This window comes from Labrus mixtus, chromosome 10 (genome assembly GCF_963584025.1).
Source record: "Labrus mixtus chromosome 10, fLabMix1.1, whole genome shotgun sequence".
NCBI classification, from domain to species: domain Eukaryota; kingdom Metazoa; phylum Chordata; class Actinopteri; order Labriformes; family Labridae; genus Labrus; species Labrus mixtus.
Window position 1 is genome coordinate 15,990,781 of NC_083621.1, and position 16,697 is coordinate 16,007,477.

Genomic DNA, 16,697 nt, shown 5'->3' on the forward strand with positions numbered 1-16,697 from the left:
ACACGGCTGTTTGGTTCACTTCCATCGTTTGGTCCTGATGCGTTCTCACCTACGATGAACTGAACTCTGGTGCACTTGGAATCGAACCAAGACCCCCGTTTTTAAGCGGACCAGAGATCAGTTCTTTGGTCCACACCTTCATTTGAGCGTTCACATCGCCCAAACCCAAACGAACTCTCGGACAAAGAGACCAGAGTTTGTTTCAAACGTCTCATGTACTGAATGTTCAGCTGCTGCAATCCTTGTTTCTGTCGCTCAGCCAACCACTCGCTCTGCAGCCGATAAACTGCACGCTCATGATGCAACGCCTTTGATTGAGGGACACTCTACTTCTCTCTTAAAGACGGGCTTAGCGGGTATAGTTGGAGTTCAATTAGCCGTGTTCAACACATAAATGAGTCATAACCCCCCCATAGTCCATTAAAGAAAAGGTATTTATATCAAGTCCCGACATCCTTTCACATGTTGCACGGAGCCCGCCTTTCAATGGGAGGTGTCACATCTCGTTCAGTTCCAATTAAATCGTATTCATGCCTTGGGCGGACACCGTTTGAGTCAAGCTGGTTTGAAGACATAACAATTAAAATCACAATGAGCAATTATTCAGGAACTCTGTTGGTTTCCTAAGTGCTCAATGAGCATTCACATAAACGTAAAAATCCAAATTAAAAGAAGGAATTAAAATGAAGTGAGCAGTCGTTAACAAAATAAAAGCATCAGACACTTAATAAAACAGCTTGAAATGTATATTAAGAAGCAAACAAGACCTTTAGTGAGTGGATTGATAAGTTCTTTAAAGTCATTTCAAAGCTGCTGCAGCGTAGCTGTCAGAGGAATTGAGATCCAGCACGCTGAAGAGGCCGCCTTTGTTGGCAAGAGGCGTCCCAGTGAATGACTTGATTTTCTGTTTAAAGAAAGCAGGAAGTGATCTCTTGTCTGAAAACACAACTTTTACATGTTCAGGACAAAATCCTTTAAGGAGATGATCATGCTTCCTCCACAGGGGGCGCCAAAATCGATGCAGACAGGAAGTTCCTCCCAGGAGCTTTAAAGGCTTTATATACGATTATTCAGACTTAAATGTAATAGAAATCAAGTATATCCTCTTAAAATAACTCTCTGAGTCATGATTGTCTACAATGGGTGTAACACCCGAGTCCCACTGTCTGTGATGGTTTTCAGAGTCCTACCTTCAGTTTGTTAACAGCGCCAGGACGGCCAGCAGGCTCCTCCCCTTGCCTATAAACGTTGTTTCATTGAGGAGAAAAAAAGAAGAATAACATACTGTACTCACTGCTTAACTGAATGTCACGTAAGAGTTTTTAGATCACGCTCATTTTGTGTAAATTTACATGCAGTGTGAAGATACGAGCATAATAAAGATCGCTACCATTAGCATGCTAACACAACAATGCAGCGCGACTTGTTTTGGTTTCATGCTGGAGCTCATCTGCTGGATCAAAAAGTTGCACATTCTTCCTTTAATGAGTGTGTTTACATGGATCCCGGTTTGGATTGTTTTTGCACGTTAACATCATATTCTAATTTCAGACACTAAGCCCTTATCCTGACTTTTAGAAACATACAGGGGATACTGTGCATGCAGGTAGACGCCTTACAGCTGCTGACTACCTGCACAGGCGCCGCCTCAGCCAAGTGAAAACAAGAGCTTCTTACTCCGGTTGCTCTTTTCTCCCGTTTGCTGACGCCAACTAATTTAAAGTAGTAAGCGTGTGTGTAGCGTGCAGAAGGTCAGAGCGGCAGAGATAACACATGTGAGTCGCTCTAGCTTGAAGGCGTTTGGCTGTGGTCGGATCACAGAGACGCGTGGAGGCATCAGATAAGGTCCAGCTGTTTCATACGTCCTCACATTACACCTCAGCGGCTGCACAGACACGCTCTCTATCTCCGGCCGCCATCGAGCAGTCCTCGTATCGCACCTTGTTTTCCATCCGCCTGCTTCCTCGCTCTCTTGCCCTTTTTTTTATGTCGTGATCAAATTTTATTAATTCCTCCCGCCGGGTCCGCCCATGCTCAACATCCACACACGGGCGCCGCAGCACCTTCAAGTTATATTTAAAGCCTCCAACGATACAGTACATCAGTATACAAACAAAAACAACCCAGACGGCGTTCCTTCTTTACCTTTCTCCTTCCTGTCATCCTCTCCCTTCCACCTCGTAAAACGCCTCCACACTTCACGCTTCCCTACCCACAATGCAGTGCAGGAGGGCCGTTTGTTTGAGTTATGGCTACAGCGCCTTAGAGCGAGGTGAGAACATTGTGTCGCCTGCGAGCGTGCGCACACACACACACACACACACACACACACACACACTCTGTCTCTCTGTCATTGCAGATGTTTTCCTTCAGTTGTGTAGCTTCAACGCTGTTTCATCGACGGCCGACTGAAGCCAGACAGATATAGAGTGAAGGAGGTTTGAGATAATATTTTAAAAGTTGAATAATTCGCTTCCTTCTGAAAGCACGACTTCTAAAACTGAAGGAGGAAACACACCAGCAGCAAACACACACATAGACGTGGTTTCTGTTTCCCGTCCTTCCAGGTTCAGCCTCGCCGAGACGTCAGGAGTTACAGCGAGGTCGAAGAATTCACAAATCGGAAAGCGTTTACTCGGACTCCCATCGCTCCCATTAAACCCTGGCTCGGTCTTAAATGGAAGGATGTGGCCGATTCATTAAAGGTTGTGAGTAACGGAGACAGGCGGGAGAAAATGTCAATATCTCTGTCTGAGACGAAGCTGGACGGCGTTCTCCAAACAGACGCTGATTTCATCTCGAGGTTCTCTGGTCTCCTCGTGTTTCTGTCGACTTTACCGGTTGGGGTTGACCTTTAACATTGGACAAATGTGCTCCTGTCTTTCTACCTTTTTGTTTCTTCGCTAAGCGAGTTATAGAATCATAAAATCCACTTCAAGTACGTTCAGATTCACTTTGTCTCATTTGATTTGCAAAACAGACTCGGACTGAAAGCCACTTGTCAGTGACATCATGAATCAATCTGCAGGCCAGACGACCGAGCTGATGAATTAGCATGTACCAATATGACACGGCGTCCTCTGCCCTTGAACATCACTAAAAGGCCGACTCTCCGTTTGCAAATCAAAGCGTTTAACCTGAAGTGGAAAACAAGACCTGGCCGACTCGCAGAGTTTAAGAGTGAAGACAGGCTGACATCAGTTTTCTAAAAGTCCGAGTAAACGCTACAGGATTCTCTGGAATATTTAAAACTCTTCAGTTTCACTGGATGAAAAAAGAGACTCGGAGGTCTTCAAACGTTTAATCCAGCGGGCGTCTTCGTTCATCGACATCTTACATGAAACTATTTAAAGAGAACAAAACAGTACGTCTGGGCTTTTTGTGCCTTTAATGGAGAGATAGGACAGTGGATAGAGAGTGGGGAATGACATGCGGGAAAGGAGCCACAGGTGGGATTCGAACCCAGGTTGAGGGTTACTGCCTTTTTCCACATAATCTGTGCACGCCGCAGTCTATCAGCGCCACGCACTGCGGCGCCATTCGCTGCCTCTCTAGTCAAGGCTCCTGTTTCCACAGCGTGCGCCGCGGTCCGTCTACGGAGCGTGACAGCAGCGCTACTCCACTCTGAACCGTTTCAAATATCCGCCATGAGTCTATAGTCGATGGAGCTCGCTGCAAGCCTACCTCAAGCTGGACAAATTTGATCGACCTAGACAGGAAGTCATACGAGGAAAAGCACAGACAATTTCAAAATACTGATCAAAGTTGCATCACATGCGTTCACTTCACAAGATTGATTGATTGATTTCCTTAACCTCCAAATGTTCTACTACTCCTACAACTCTTCAACCGGGCGTATCTGCAGCGGACGAAAAGGAAACGCTTTCTGGTTATGAGTTAGGTGAAGAGACGCTTTTGGAAAGAAATCCCGCTAATGCATCCTCCTTCTCTTCCTGCGTCTTTTCTTTAATTACTCGGCCAGCAGCGGTTTCCCACTGATGGATCAGTGGCGCTACGGTGTGTGTGTGTGTGTGTGTGTGTGTGTGTGTGTGTGTGTGTGTGTGTGTGTGTGTGTGTGTGTGTGTGTGTGTGTGTGTGTGTGTGTGTGTGTGTGTGCTTGCTCCAGATGGTAGCAGAGGGAAGCATCGAATCAGTTTGCCAATAGGCCTCATGATCGACATGATTAAACACACTAACTAATTATATGAAGGGAGATTAAATCTTCTCTCCCCTTGTAACAAACAATCCCCATCCGAACACACACAACCCAAACGCACACACACGAGGAGGATACATGATCGTACAGGAACAGAGCGCACACACACACGCACACACACACACACACACACACACGGAGAGTACTTCCTCGTTCAGGACTGATACCGTTCATGTCACTGCTAATCAGGGTGCTTGGTGAACAAAGCTGCAGGGCGACTCCAATCATATGACAGAAGATGGAATCGTTTTAGGTGGTCGAGGATGCGAAATAAAAAACATGGCCGCCAATACTAGTTCACCGGTTATCCTCGATTCTGGGTAAATGACAGATGTGAAGTCTCTCTCACGTAATCTCCACGGATTACGTGTTCTTCAAATTCAAAAAACAGGATCCTGGTGGGCTCTTCAGCGAGGGGGATCATCCACCCATCCATCTGTCCATCTTCTTACGCTCTGAAGTCGGGTCGCAGTGGCAACGTAAAGTCAACCCAGACGTCCCTCTCCCTAGCAACAGTCTCCAGCTCCTCCTGGGGGAATCCAAGGGTTTCCCAGGCCAGATGGGATGTATACGCAACGCGCTGTTTTAACCCAGGCTGTTTTAACCCAGGCTGTTTTAACCCCACCTGCGTCAACACCGGTGAAAAAGATTTTTTTCCGGCTCACAGGGAGCGGTTTATGGACGAGCTGTTAAATCACACTCAGAGGCTCGTACAAAGCAACACACTTCAGTTTGTCCACTTTCAAAATAAAAGCACCACACTTCAGTTTGTCCACTTTCAAAATAAAAGCACCACACTTCAGTTTGTCCACCTTCAAAATAAAAGCACCACACTTCAGTTTGTCCACTTTCAAAATAAAAGCACCACACTTCAGTTTGTCCGCCTTCAAAATAAAAGCACCACATTTCAGTTTGTCCACTTTCAAAATAAAAGCACCACACTTCAGTTTGTCCACTTTCAAAATAAAAGCACCACACTTCAGTTTGTCCGCCTTTAAAATAAAAGCACCACACTTCAGTTTGTCCACTTTCAAAATAAAAGCACCACACTTCAGTTTGTCCGCTTTCAAAATAAAAGTACCACACTTCAGATATTGATCCAATATGGATTAATAACTGCTCGGTTTGACTTGAATAAGTGAAGCATCATGCATGAATCTACTGCCTGGTTCAACTGAACCTGATATTTCATGCTCGATGTTTCCATAAACATAAAGGCTGTAATAACTGCAGTCCACTTTGGCACACCCACGTGTCTCCATATGGCCGATCAGGCTGTATGCCAGTTTGCCTTACACTAAAAAAAACACAACTTGACTTTAATTAATAAAAAACAAACATGGCACCGCCATATGTTGGCGTGATCCCTGGACTCTGTGTTTCAGAGTCAAGTCATTAAACAGATGCTCGCACTCGCAGCTCCCGTACAACAAGAAGCCGAAGTGGAAAAACAAACATTGAATTTAACAAGAACAGACAACCTTATCACTCTTTCTATTATACTGTATTTAAAACAGAAGTCTGGTTTGGCGCTCCGTTGTACTGTATTTTAAAAAATAACTCTTATTTGGCGCTCCATATTAATGATCCTAGTGATTTTTTTACCACTCGTGCTCAATTAATCAAGTGCAGCATGGCGAGGCCGTAAATAACGCCTCCCTGAATCACCTCTGTGATATAACTGGTTTGCATCAAATCAGATTAAAACATCTCATCAGTCTTTGGAAGCCTTTAGAGGCTCGAAGGTGATTACTCTCCCAGCTGAACCTGGCCTGAGTGCACTGAGTGGTTTGGTGTTTACTGTATTGAGTCCAAACCAGAGACTGTAGCGTTCCCCGTCTGTTCCTGCAGGGGGCGCTGGAGTCCCATCGATGGCGGTCTCCATGCTGGAAATGCTGTATCAGCCTAACTTTCAGTCAACCTAACAACAAGCTGAGAGCTGGAGCTGAGGCGGGTTTTAAGACTCCTGACAAACCGTTACACCGCGCCCGCCTGTCAATCAGGTCAGCTACACGCCTTATTGTGAATAACTCTTATCCTTCATCAAATCAAAGCGGATGAATCATCGAATCATCAACAGGCTTTTTAGAATGGGTGTGTATGTAACTTCCTGTGCTTCTGCAGCCAGCCTCTAGTGGACACTTGAGGAACTGCAGGAGGATTTTGCACCTCAGCATCGGATTCATTTTTCAACACCAGATGTCGCTGCTTGGTCTCAACTGAACTCACACCAATTCACCACCATCAGTCCGTATGGGGGAGAAATATATTGTGCATCGACCTTCTTGCTTTCAGCCTGTGGTGTTCTCGAATAATGAGAGTCAAAGTATTTTGGCAACAGATGTCTGCTTTACATTTTTTTCTGGGGGGTATTTTTGCCTTTTTTGGACAGCTGAAGAGGGACCGGAAATGGTAGGAGAGCGGGGGATGACATGCAGCGAAGGGCGAGATTCTCTGCGATGAGGACTATAGCCTCCGCTCGACAGAACAGCTAAATCATCCTGCGCCCCTGCTTTATAATTCTTCCATTAAAATCTATTTGACTAGCAGAGGAGAGACGTTTTGGTTTTAATAAACGTTGTTCAATACACAGTGACTTTTTTGTTCCGTCCTAAGCCGCTGCATCTGAGCTTTCCTGTGACCTGCTGCGTTGAAACACAGCCACACACTGAAGCACACACTTGTGATGTGCCACAGTAAATACTTTTTTTTAATCACATCCTCCGAGGACTTACACATCCCTCAGATTGTGCTCAAAGTCTCTCACACAAACATGCACATATAAAAGCCAAACCAAAGAAGCCCTGATGTAATATGTGCCGCTGAACAGAGGCTACTGAGCTCCTTCCTGCAGGGTTAAAAAGCTGACATGACGGATCAAACAGCTGCAGCAGACACAGAGAAGAAGGAGAAGAAGGAGATGAGATTTAAAATGTTGATAAAAGGAATGAGGGAGAAGAAATGGATTAGCAAAGGATACACGGGGTGTGAGAGGAGAAAAAGGTGAAGGGGAATCAGGGATGAGAGGGCACTGGAGGGAGCACAAAAAATGGATTATGGATGGAGGGAGAGGGGCAGAACATGAAAAATGGAGAGGATGGATGCTCGGAAACAAGGGGCGAAAAGAGAGGAGAAAAAAAAGGATTAGGGATGGAGGGAGCAGGTGGAGGAGAGATGAGATGGGGAAGGGACAAGGAGGAGGAGATTAAGGTGGAGTGATATGCTTTTATCTTGGAGTGTCTGGGGAGTAGACAGTAAGTAGCCTCGTTTGAGCGTGTGTGTGTGTGTGTGTGTGTGTGTGTGTGTGTGTTCAGTCACTTTTTTCTCCATGTATCCCTGTGTGTGTCCACCTGTTTGAGTGGGTGTGTGTGTGTAATAGTCTAAACAGCACTCATCCATCATGGTGGAGTAAAGAAAACAATAAGATACCACAAAATGTTTGCCCTTTTGTATCCTTCCACTTTCAATCCATCCATCTGAAAAAGAAAGGGGGAGGAGAGGGAAGGATGTATGGATCGGGAGGGAGGGAGGGAGTTGAGGAAGGAATTACGGAGGGAGTGAGGGAGGAAGGGAAGGAAGGAGGAGTGGAAGTTGCGGGGTTGTTGGGTTCATGGATGGCGGGATGGGTGGATGGATGGTGGAGGGGAAGGGGGTTTTGAATACCTAAAAGCTAAGCAAATTAAAGTAAAAGCAAAGGATGGATGATGGCGGGGTACAGGGTGCATCTGGGAGTCCGACGCGCAAGCCAGGGAGGAGGGGGGAGGGCGAGAGAGAGGGAGAGGGAGAGAGAGAGAGAGAGAGAGAAAGGAAGAAGAGCGGGAAGGAGAGGCAGAGTCGTGACTGTAGCTTGATTTACGGAGGCTTTCCTTTTAATGAAATTGTTTCAGTGACAGAGCCGGTAAAAGGCCCTTAATGGATTGGCTGGCCTAATGTAATGAAATTACTCCCTCTTTCACTACAGAGGGAGGAAGAAAGAATAAAAGAGGACATGGTGGGGGGGAGGGGGGGAGGAGAAGGAGGATGGGAGAGGAGAAAATGCAATTAATATTTACAGAACAGACAAGCAGGGTGGGCTTTAGGAGCATTCGGCTCGCTCACTCGCTCTCTTCTTCCCTGCATCTACCTCTCTCGCCCCTCTCTCTCCCGGTGGCCAGTGTGCGCCGGGCGATCGGCAGGGGAGGGAGGTGATAGGCTGACGCCAGGCAGGCCACTTCAGCGCACTGGTCTCCTCTCCTGCACTCTCCTTTTCCTCTCCTCCTCTGCTCGGGGCCGGTCACATCAGCGCCGAGGTGAGAGACTTAACCTGAGCTCGCGTTGGTGCCGTCTGGACCGGGGATCCCTAGAGTGAGTGTGTGTGTGTGTGTTTTAAGAGTGTGTGGCTGGGAAGAGAGAGTTAGCACCGGAGTCTCCCACCTGCTTCCTTAAGCCCACTATCACCTCACACACACACACACTCATTCAGGGAACCTGTCTTTTGTTAGTCCCTCCCCCAGCTGTGTATACTTGTGCCTGACTCGCTCCTATCTCCATCTCTCCTCTGTGTGTGTGTGTGTGTGTGTGTGTGTGTGTGTGTGTGTGTGTGTGTGCATGTGTGTGTGATCGGTGCAGGCAACTGGACAGCAACCACATCAGCTGCATCGAAGATGGAGCTTTCCGAGCGCTGCGCGATCTGGAGATTCTGTAAGTAGAGAAAAACCCCCCGGTCGTCTCACTCTGTCTCCTCTGCTCCATCTCCTCCTCCTCCTCCTCCTCCTTTCATCCCCTCTCCTCCTCCTCCTTTCATCCCCTCTCCTCCTCTTCCCCTCTTGCATGCGTTGTCTGGTGAAGCAGGGACCCGTCCTGCGCTCTTCGTCTCTTCTTATCCATCTTTGTGGTTTTTTTTTTGTCTCATGCAGTTTCCTCATCCTTCTCGTCCCCTCTCACTCTCATCTCTTCTTCTTTCCCCTTCGTCTACTTTTTATCTGCTGTGTGCCTTTAAACCGCGATGAGTCTGAACTTAAAGATGCTCTCGTGATGGGAATGTAGTTTGTCTTTGTGTTTCTGTGTGTGAGTGATCTGCTGTGATATCCCTGAGGAGCACATCCGAGTGCCTGTCAGGGTGAAGTGTAGCGTACCTGTTCATTCAGCAGCAGACGTCTTGTCCTTGACTTACAGAAACACACACACACACACACACACACACACACACACACAGTGAGCGAGCGATGCATCAGCCACCGGCACTTTCTCTGCAGCGTGTGTGTGTGTGTGTGTGTGTGTGTGTGTGTGTGTGTGTGTGTGTGTGCAGTTGCAAGTTTGTGCGTCTGATCTGTCCACATTTTAAGAGCTGCTCATTTGTCACAATACTCAGAGGTGTTACTGGCAACTGGTTGTGTTAGGGGATGTGTTTCTCTACACGTGTGTGTGTGTGTGTGTGTGTGTGTGTGTGTGTGTATATGTGTGTGTGTGTGTGTGTGTGTGTGTGTGTGTGTGTGTGTGTGTGTGTGCAGGCGCCAATCGCTGTAGGAGAATATGTGTGTGTCCAGAGCTTGCATTTGAGCATGCACACAGACAGATCTCGTTCTTTAAGACAAAGCTTAGACAGTTTGTCATGACATATGTGTAAAATAAAATGAAAAGTTATCGTGGCGTGTCTTGATTTAATGAACAATAAGCCGGGAGAAGTCCATCCATGAGCGCGCTTTGGGTCCAGTTTCTTGGCACGCCGTTGTGTCAGTTGTCTGCAGGGTTGCTGGCAGTGCGCTCGTGTTCTGTTGTGTGGCACCGAGAGGGGAAGAGGTTCATAGAGACGCTGCTGAATATGTTGATTAGAGGGTGAAACAGTGATGAGAAGATGAGCCGTGGATAAATGCGGACAGACGAGGAAGAAGAAGGAGTCTTGTCCTCACGTGTAGCACAAAGCTAAATGCTAATTGCACGTATAATGTTTGAATTTCATGGAGTGATAACCCACAAAAACTAAAACTTCGAACAGGGATGATGATCACATTGATGCAGAATTGAAGTTGACATTTAAACTGGAACAGGGACTTGTTGATGGTGATGGTTTTGAACACATTGTGAGAAAAGAAGTGTAATTGTCTGCTTCTGGAGGAAATCAGTCTCATTATCACGTAAAGATCTATTGTGCCATGTGACATTGTGGGAGACAGACCGGAGACTATTCTGAGAAAAATCACAAAATGTGACTTCTGAGGGTGAAATGCAAACCGCAGCAGCAGTCTGTGAATCACACGTTGCACATTAATGCACTTTTAAGCACATATGTGCAATTAGAAGTGTCGGTAAATCGCTCCACTTTAAAGGTATATGAAGCATTTGTATCCTAATGATCTGTGGAAGTGGGGGATTAGTAATGTGGACGCTCACAGGGAGTCCCAACATGTCCATGACGAGGAGGCTCCTGCTGCCGTCGCTGTGATTGTTCTCGATGCTGCCTGATGCCTGATGAAGACGAGAGAGAGCCGAGGATGCAGTCGATGCATGGCCAGCCGTCACATTCATTTTTTGCAGCTTTAAGAAACATATCTGGGTTTTTATCTGAAAGGTCGTCGTGCAAAGGAAGTGGTTTTTGATCACGTCTGCTACAAGGAAAAAGTTTTAAACCGTCTTTCATTCCGCCTGATGTTACTCCTTCTTCTTCCTGCTTTATGTTCTTTCAGCAATTTGAGCTGTTTTGATTCACCCCTCCGCCCTCCGCCTCGCTTTTCTCCACAGCAGTAAGTGATGGGAGGGGGCAGATAGAGGAGGGGGGGGGGGGATCAGCAGAGCGAGATACAACATATTAGCAATTCATAAGACCCTGACAGCTGAGTACCCGGCTGGATTTACAATTCACTGTAAATACGCAGATGTTCCCATTCACAGCAGACGGTATGACAGCACACAGTATATTCACCGAATGTGACGTTTTAATAAAGGCAGGTGTGTGTGTGTGTGTGTGTGTGTGTGTGTGTGTGTGTGTGTGTGTGTGTGTGTGTGTGTGTGTGTGTGTGTGTGTGTGTGTGTGTGTGTTTGCTCATGTGCAGAGGGCATGAATGACAGTAAGCAATCCTGCCGCTGGACTGATCTTCATCTCAAGCATCTGAAAAAACAATTCAGTACACACACACCCTCACACAAAGATGTATGTGTCTTCACTTATAGCTCATGCACACACACACACACACACACACACACACACACACACATCCCCATCTGCTCGACTCCTGGGGTTGATTCCGTGATCGCTGTACAAAACTGGGTGATAGAGATAATAGTGAGAGGAGGTCGTGTGCAGAACCATCAGGTAGGTGTGTGTGTATGTGTGTGTGTGTGTGTGTGTGTGTGTGTGTGTGTGTGTGTGTGTGTGTGTGTGTGCACCAGGTTACACAAACTGTTGCACGTGAATGAGTGTGTGTTTGTGCCTGAACTGGGTTTTTATCTTTGCTGCTGCTTTGAGTGTTAAACTTTTAATTACCGGATTTTTTCAAAGGAGATAATTTATGAATTTGTCGTTCGATATCGAGTCTCCTCTGAAACAGCCATGACGCCACGAGCCGATCGATCCTGTTACTGGTTTTCTCTGTTTCTTAGTTCTATTTATGAGTTCATGGATTTTAGTGTAATATGTGAAAGGACACAAAAATGAGAAAGATCAGTCACACACAAAGATTACTCACGTTTGTTTTTAGCAGATTGATTTGCTCTTTGGAGGAATACAAGCCTTGCATATTCCTGATGTGTTTAATTTTATTGATTTTGTAAAGGGAGCATGCACGCATGTTCAACATGAATGTTGCCGTTTGATGCATTATACCAGAGTTAGCTTCGAGCTAGCCCGAGGACATGTCGACATGTAGCTGCAGGAGGAGGGGATCGAACCCCTGACCTTCCGTTTGAGAGATGACAGACTCCCCCACTGAGCCACAGTGTGTGTGTGCTTATGTGTGAATGGATATGAACGTGTCAGCGTGTGTCTGCTGACATCCTTGAGTCTTTGTGTGTCCCTCTATGTTCATCTGTGTATGTGTGTGTGTGTGTGTGTGTGTGTGTGTGTGTGTGTGTGTGTTTCCATCACTATTATCGGTCACTTTTGATCAGTAGTGTTGATGGAAATGATTTTTATTGTTGTCAACATCGGTTAGATATTGTTTAGTATAAGTGACTGTATCCGGGTTTGCAATCAGATGGATACACTATCATGTGTGTGTGTGTGTGTGTGTCTGTGTGCGTGCAGCGTACTCTGCTAAATGAATCTGCACATTAATTAGTCTAGTCATTTTTAATTAGCCGCTGTTTTCTTGGTGGACCGGGCTTTATCTCCGCTGCTTAATATGTTTCACAGCAGCGGCGTCGACGAGTCGGACGCTGGATATCGGGGCGTCAGGGCTCGTTTGGAGAAATGCTAAATGGATTTGGAGTTTGTTGGTTTCATTAATCTCTTTATAATTGTTGTGTGGGACCAACGAGGGAGTGGGAGATTTATTTTCCATTAAACGAGACGACATGTTTAGTTTTTTGAGACATTTGAAAGGGTTATTAAAAAATGTGTCAGATTACATCGGCCCTGTTCAGAGCGCAGTTTCAAGACGCGATATTTACGCCCTGTGATGTTTCGTCTTTAACCAGAATGCTGATGAGGCGTAATGGGGGGGAGGTGAAGGGATCCCCCCTCTGTTCCGTCTTCAGAGGGCACTGTGTGTGGGTGTGTGCATGTCTGTCTGTGTGTGTGTGTGTGTGTGCATCTCTGTCTGTGTATGTGTGTGTGTGTGTGTGTGTGTGTGTGTGTGTGTGTGTGTGTGTGTGCATGTCTATCTGTGTGTGTGTGTGTGTGTGTGTGTGTGTGTGTGTGTGTGTGTGTGTGTGTGTGTGTTCATGTCTATCTGTGTGTGTGTGTGTGTGTGTGTGTGTGTGTGTGTGTGTGTGTGTGTGTGTGTGTGTGTGTGTGTGTGGAGATTGTGCTGTGCCGTGCTTCCAGAACGCCAAAACGTACCCTGAATTCTCTTCAGGTCGTTTTTCTGAAGCACCGTCGGGATGTTTGAAAGGCAGACACACTCACTCGTCATTGGTTCATAGATACTGGTCCAAAAATCTGAATGCGGCCTCTGAAGTTCAGCGGGGACTTGTTTAGTTTCTTTTTGCTTTCTGAAGTGGTTTAGGAAGAAAGACGGATCCGAGGAGAGACTCTTTTACATTCGGCGTTTCCTTTGATATCCACTCCCTTAACTCCTCTGTCCTCAGATAGTCCCTCACTTCCTCCTCCCTCTGTCTCACTCTCTCTCTCTCTGTCTCGCTCTCTCTGTCTCTCTCTCTCTCTCTCCCTCTCTCTCTCCATCTCTCTCCCTCTCTCTCGCTCTTTCATGGCTGTCAGGATGAAAGTGGAAGATCGCTTGTTGTAAAAGCAAAGGCAGAGCTGCATGGCCTATGATTTATTTAGACCTGAAAGGACTGCGGTTACTATCCCTGCCTTTCTTTTTCTGCCAACAGAGGAAAGAGACAAGAGAGATTTGGAGAGAGGGTTGGGGGGGCAGAGGGTGTTCACAAAATGGAAAAGGGAAGAAGGAGGAGAAGGAGTGTGGTATCGGTGTTGTAAAAAGCAGCCAGTTTCCTGGACATCATTTATTAATCTGCTGCTGGACCAGTGGAGAGGACAGGGAGGTGGGGGGGGGAGGGGGGGCGAGAAAACAGGCGATGTAGAGGGGGAGGCGGGAGAGAGATGAGAGGAAGAGGGAGGCAGGAGATCTGAAGATAAAGGCGGAGAAAAGGAAAGATAAAAAAGACAAAGGAGGGAGATACCTGAGAGATATTAGACAAGATGAGAGGAGGGGACAGGAAAGTGTTAAAGACATAAAAACTGATGTGACGTCAGCGGTTTAAAAAAGAAGGAGGAGGAAAACAGCAGTGATAGAAAATAGATTGAAAGTATCAGAGGGAGGAGAGCAGCGAGGCATTAATTATTGATGGAACAAATGTATGACTGACTGACTCAATTTGGCCCCTTTGTTGTTTCCAGACCACCACGGCTGTCGAATCGACTCAGGGCAGCGTTTCTCAAACCGAGGGTGGAGACCCCGACATGGTCGCTTGTGTGTGTGTGTGTGTGTGTGCACAGGCTTTGAGTTTAATCAAAATTATTATTTTTTTTGTAGTTTAACTTTAAAGTTTGATTGATTAATTACTTTCAAGTGGGTTGGGAAATATTGTAGATTTTTAAGATGGCTTTAAATCTTCCTTAAAACTGTGACACCTAGTGTTTAAAATGGGTACTGCAGTCCAAAGCTTCAGTGTTCAGCCAGCTCTGCATCTGATCCCTGATTCTTAAAGAAATTTGATTAAATTGGAGTCACACCAGCTGATTTATGAACTTCAATGTGAAACATTTATCCACCGTACAATGATAATGCTTTGCGATGTACCGGCCTCTTATCATCTCGTGTCGTTGTTTCATCGGCTTCGAGTCCAGCTTGACCTGTGCTGCTGGTCATCTCTTCTCCTTCTTTCATATCCGTCCTGTGATTTTCCACCCGGCCTCTAACGAAGATAAACTCGGCTGCTGCCATGATGAAAAATTAAAGAAGGAAATTGGCATGCTCTGGTGATTTTAGGTAAGGAGGAGGAGGAGGAGGAGGAGGAGGAGTGAGTGTGAGGCTGGCGAGGGGCCGATCCATCTCAGGAAGTCACTTTTTGGCTCGTCTGCGAGGCCTTCTGGGCTCGTAAACTTAGAAAATATTGCCTGCCAGGTCTCACTTTACCATGATCAAAATAAGGAAGTTACATCTTATTCTTGATTTGTCGATTGGAACAGAAACAGACGTGCATTATGAGGCTTCTTTAAAAATTATTCTAGATACCGTAATGATGAAATATAAAGAGGATATTAATAATAGTGATGGATGTGTGTGCACACAAACTTGATGCCCGCGCCCCCCAAGCTTAAACCCCAGACCCCCAAGACACTCTGTCTGCGCTAAACACTGCTCATGGCACACGCTGTCACATGAGCATCCTACCTGCGCGTCTATTTTAGAAAGAACCTAGTGTTTAAAATGAGTACTGCAGTCTAAATTCAAAACAGTATAGAGAGCTGTCTCCCCCCCCTCCTCTCTAGAGTTGATGCTCACACAGGTTGCCATGTGGTGGACACTGAAGCTTCAGTGTTTATCCAGCTCTGCATCGGTCTGTAAACCTTTCTGCGTTCTAACCTCTCTCCATTTTTCAAAAGCATCTCCAACATTGATCCTAGTTTGAGCACGTTTCTGCTCGTGGAGCTTATTAGAAACATGCAGAGGCTTTTTAGGTCAGGTACAATCACTTCTATCTGAACCACTTCTCTTGCCCGCTTCCGTCGCTGCAGCACCTGTTGGTTTGACCTGATAACTGGTCTCATATGTGGCAAACCGAGGGGCGTCCAAAACGGCTGTGTGTGGGGGGGGCCTTAAAACCGCCTACCTTCTCTGGTCAAAACCAATCCAGAACAGAAATATTATTTAAGAAATAATCATGGTCTGCAGTACAAGAAAAAAAAATAGTATTTAAAAAAAAAAAATAGAACTGTATTAAAGCGTGCATCTCTTCTTTTGGTACCCCTGGTGATCCAAACAGTTTTACAGTTTTACCTCTCTCCTTTGACGCCTTCCAGACATCAGGAGCAGTCATCACATGACAACGCAATTAGCTGATAGTCTCCTCTTCACAATTATCATTAAACATCTATCAGATTAAATTGAAGCTGCTCAATATTTCCAAACACTTGATTTGTCCAAGTGGGGGATCTAATTGATGCGTGACGGCGAGTCTCTTTGTGTTCATTGTTCAAAATAAACACAAAGATTGGTCTTAATCGCTCGAGTCATTCTCATCTCAATAACGAACGTTTGAAGGCTTCAGACTGTTTTTTAAAAAAAGTACACAAGGTTGTCTCCTTCTTGTCGCTGTTTTCGCTGCAACGACGCTTCAAACACATCACAGAAAACTGGAAAGAGACTTGAATGCGATGCTGAAGAGAGCAGCACCGCTTTCCTTTTTTTTTTTTTAGAAAGCCTTTAATGGCCGCAGCCGTACGTGCGCTCAAACTTGTCAGGCCAATAAACACGGCAGAGGTGGAAATGTAATTATGTGATAAACACGCTCTTCACATTTGGCAGAGGAGCGGCTCGATCCACTTTGTCCCTTTCGATTCCTCAGAAATCCTCGTTTTCACTTCAGTCTTCTCTATTCTTTTGCAATCACGTCAGCACAGATGGTAGGTGTTCCTCCTGCAGCGGCTAACGGCTGCGTGTGCCAGCGTGTGTTTTTACTCAGCGAGAGCTAATTTAGTGCTGAACGCCGGCGTCTAACGCAGGCCAGCTCTCCTCTGATGTAGGCCTACCCTGAAGTCGCTCCGTGTTTTATTGACTTCATTTGTCTCACAGAGGAACGCATTAACCCCAAAACATGAAGCTGGAATAATGTTTCCTCCTCTTATTACTGGATCCTTGAAATGGCTTTTGTGGGACTGTGT

The 16,697-nt window shown here is 46.0% G+C and overlaps 1 protein-coding gene across 1 annotated transcript in view; it reads left to right on the plus strand.

Moving 5' to 3' along the window:
• The window catches only part of slit3 (slit homolog 3 (Drosophila)), a 241,704-nt gene that overhangs the window by 139,911 nt on the left and 85,096 nt on the right, over positions 1–16,697 (plus strand). The window contains exon 6 of the mRNA XM_061048549.1: positions 8,825–8,896. Within this exon, the coding sequence (XP_060904532.1) occupies positions 8,825–8,896 (72 nt within the window). The remainder of the gene's footprint in view (positions 1–8,824; positions 8,897–16,697) is intronic.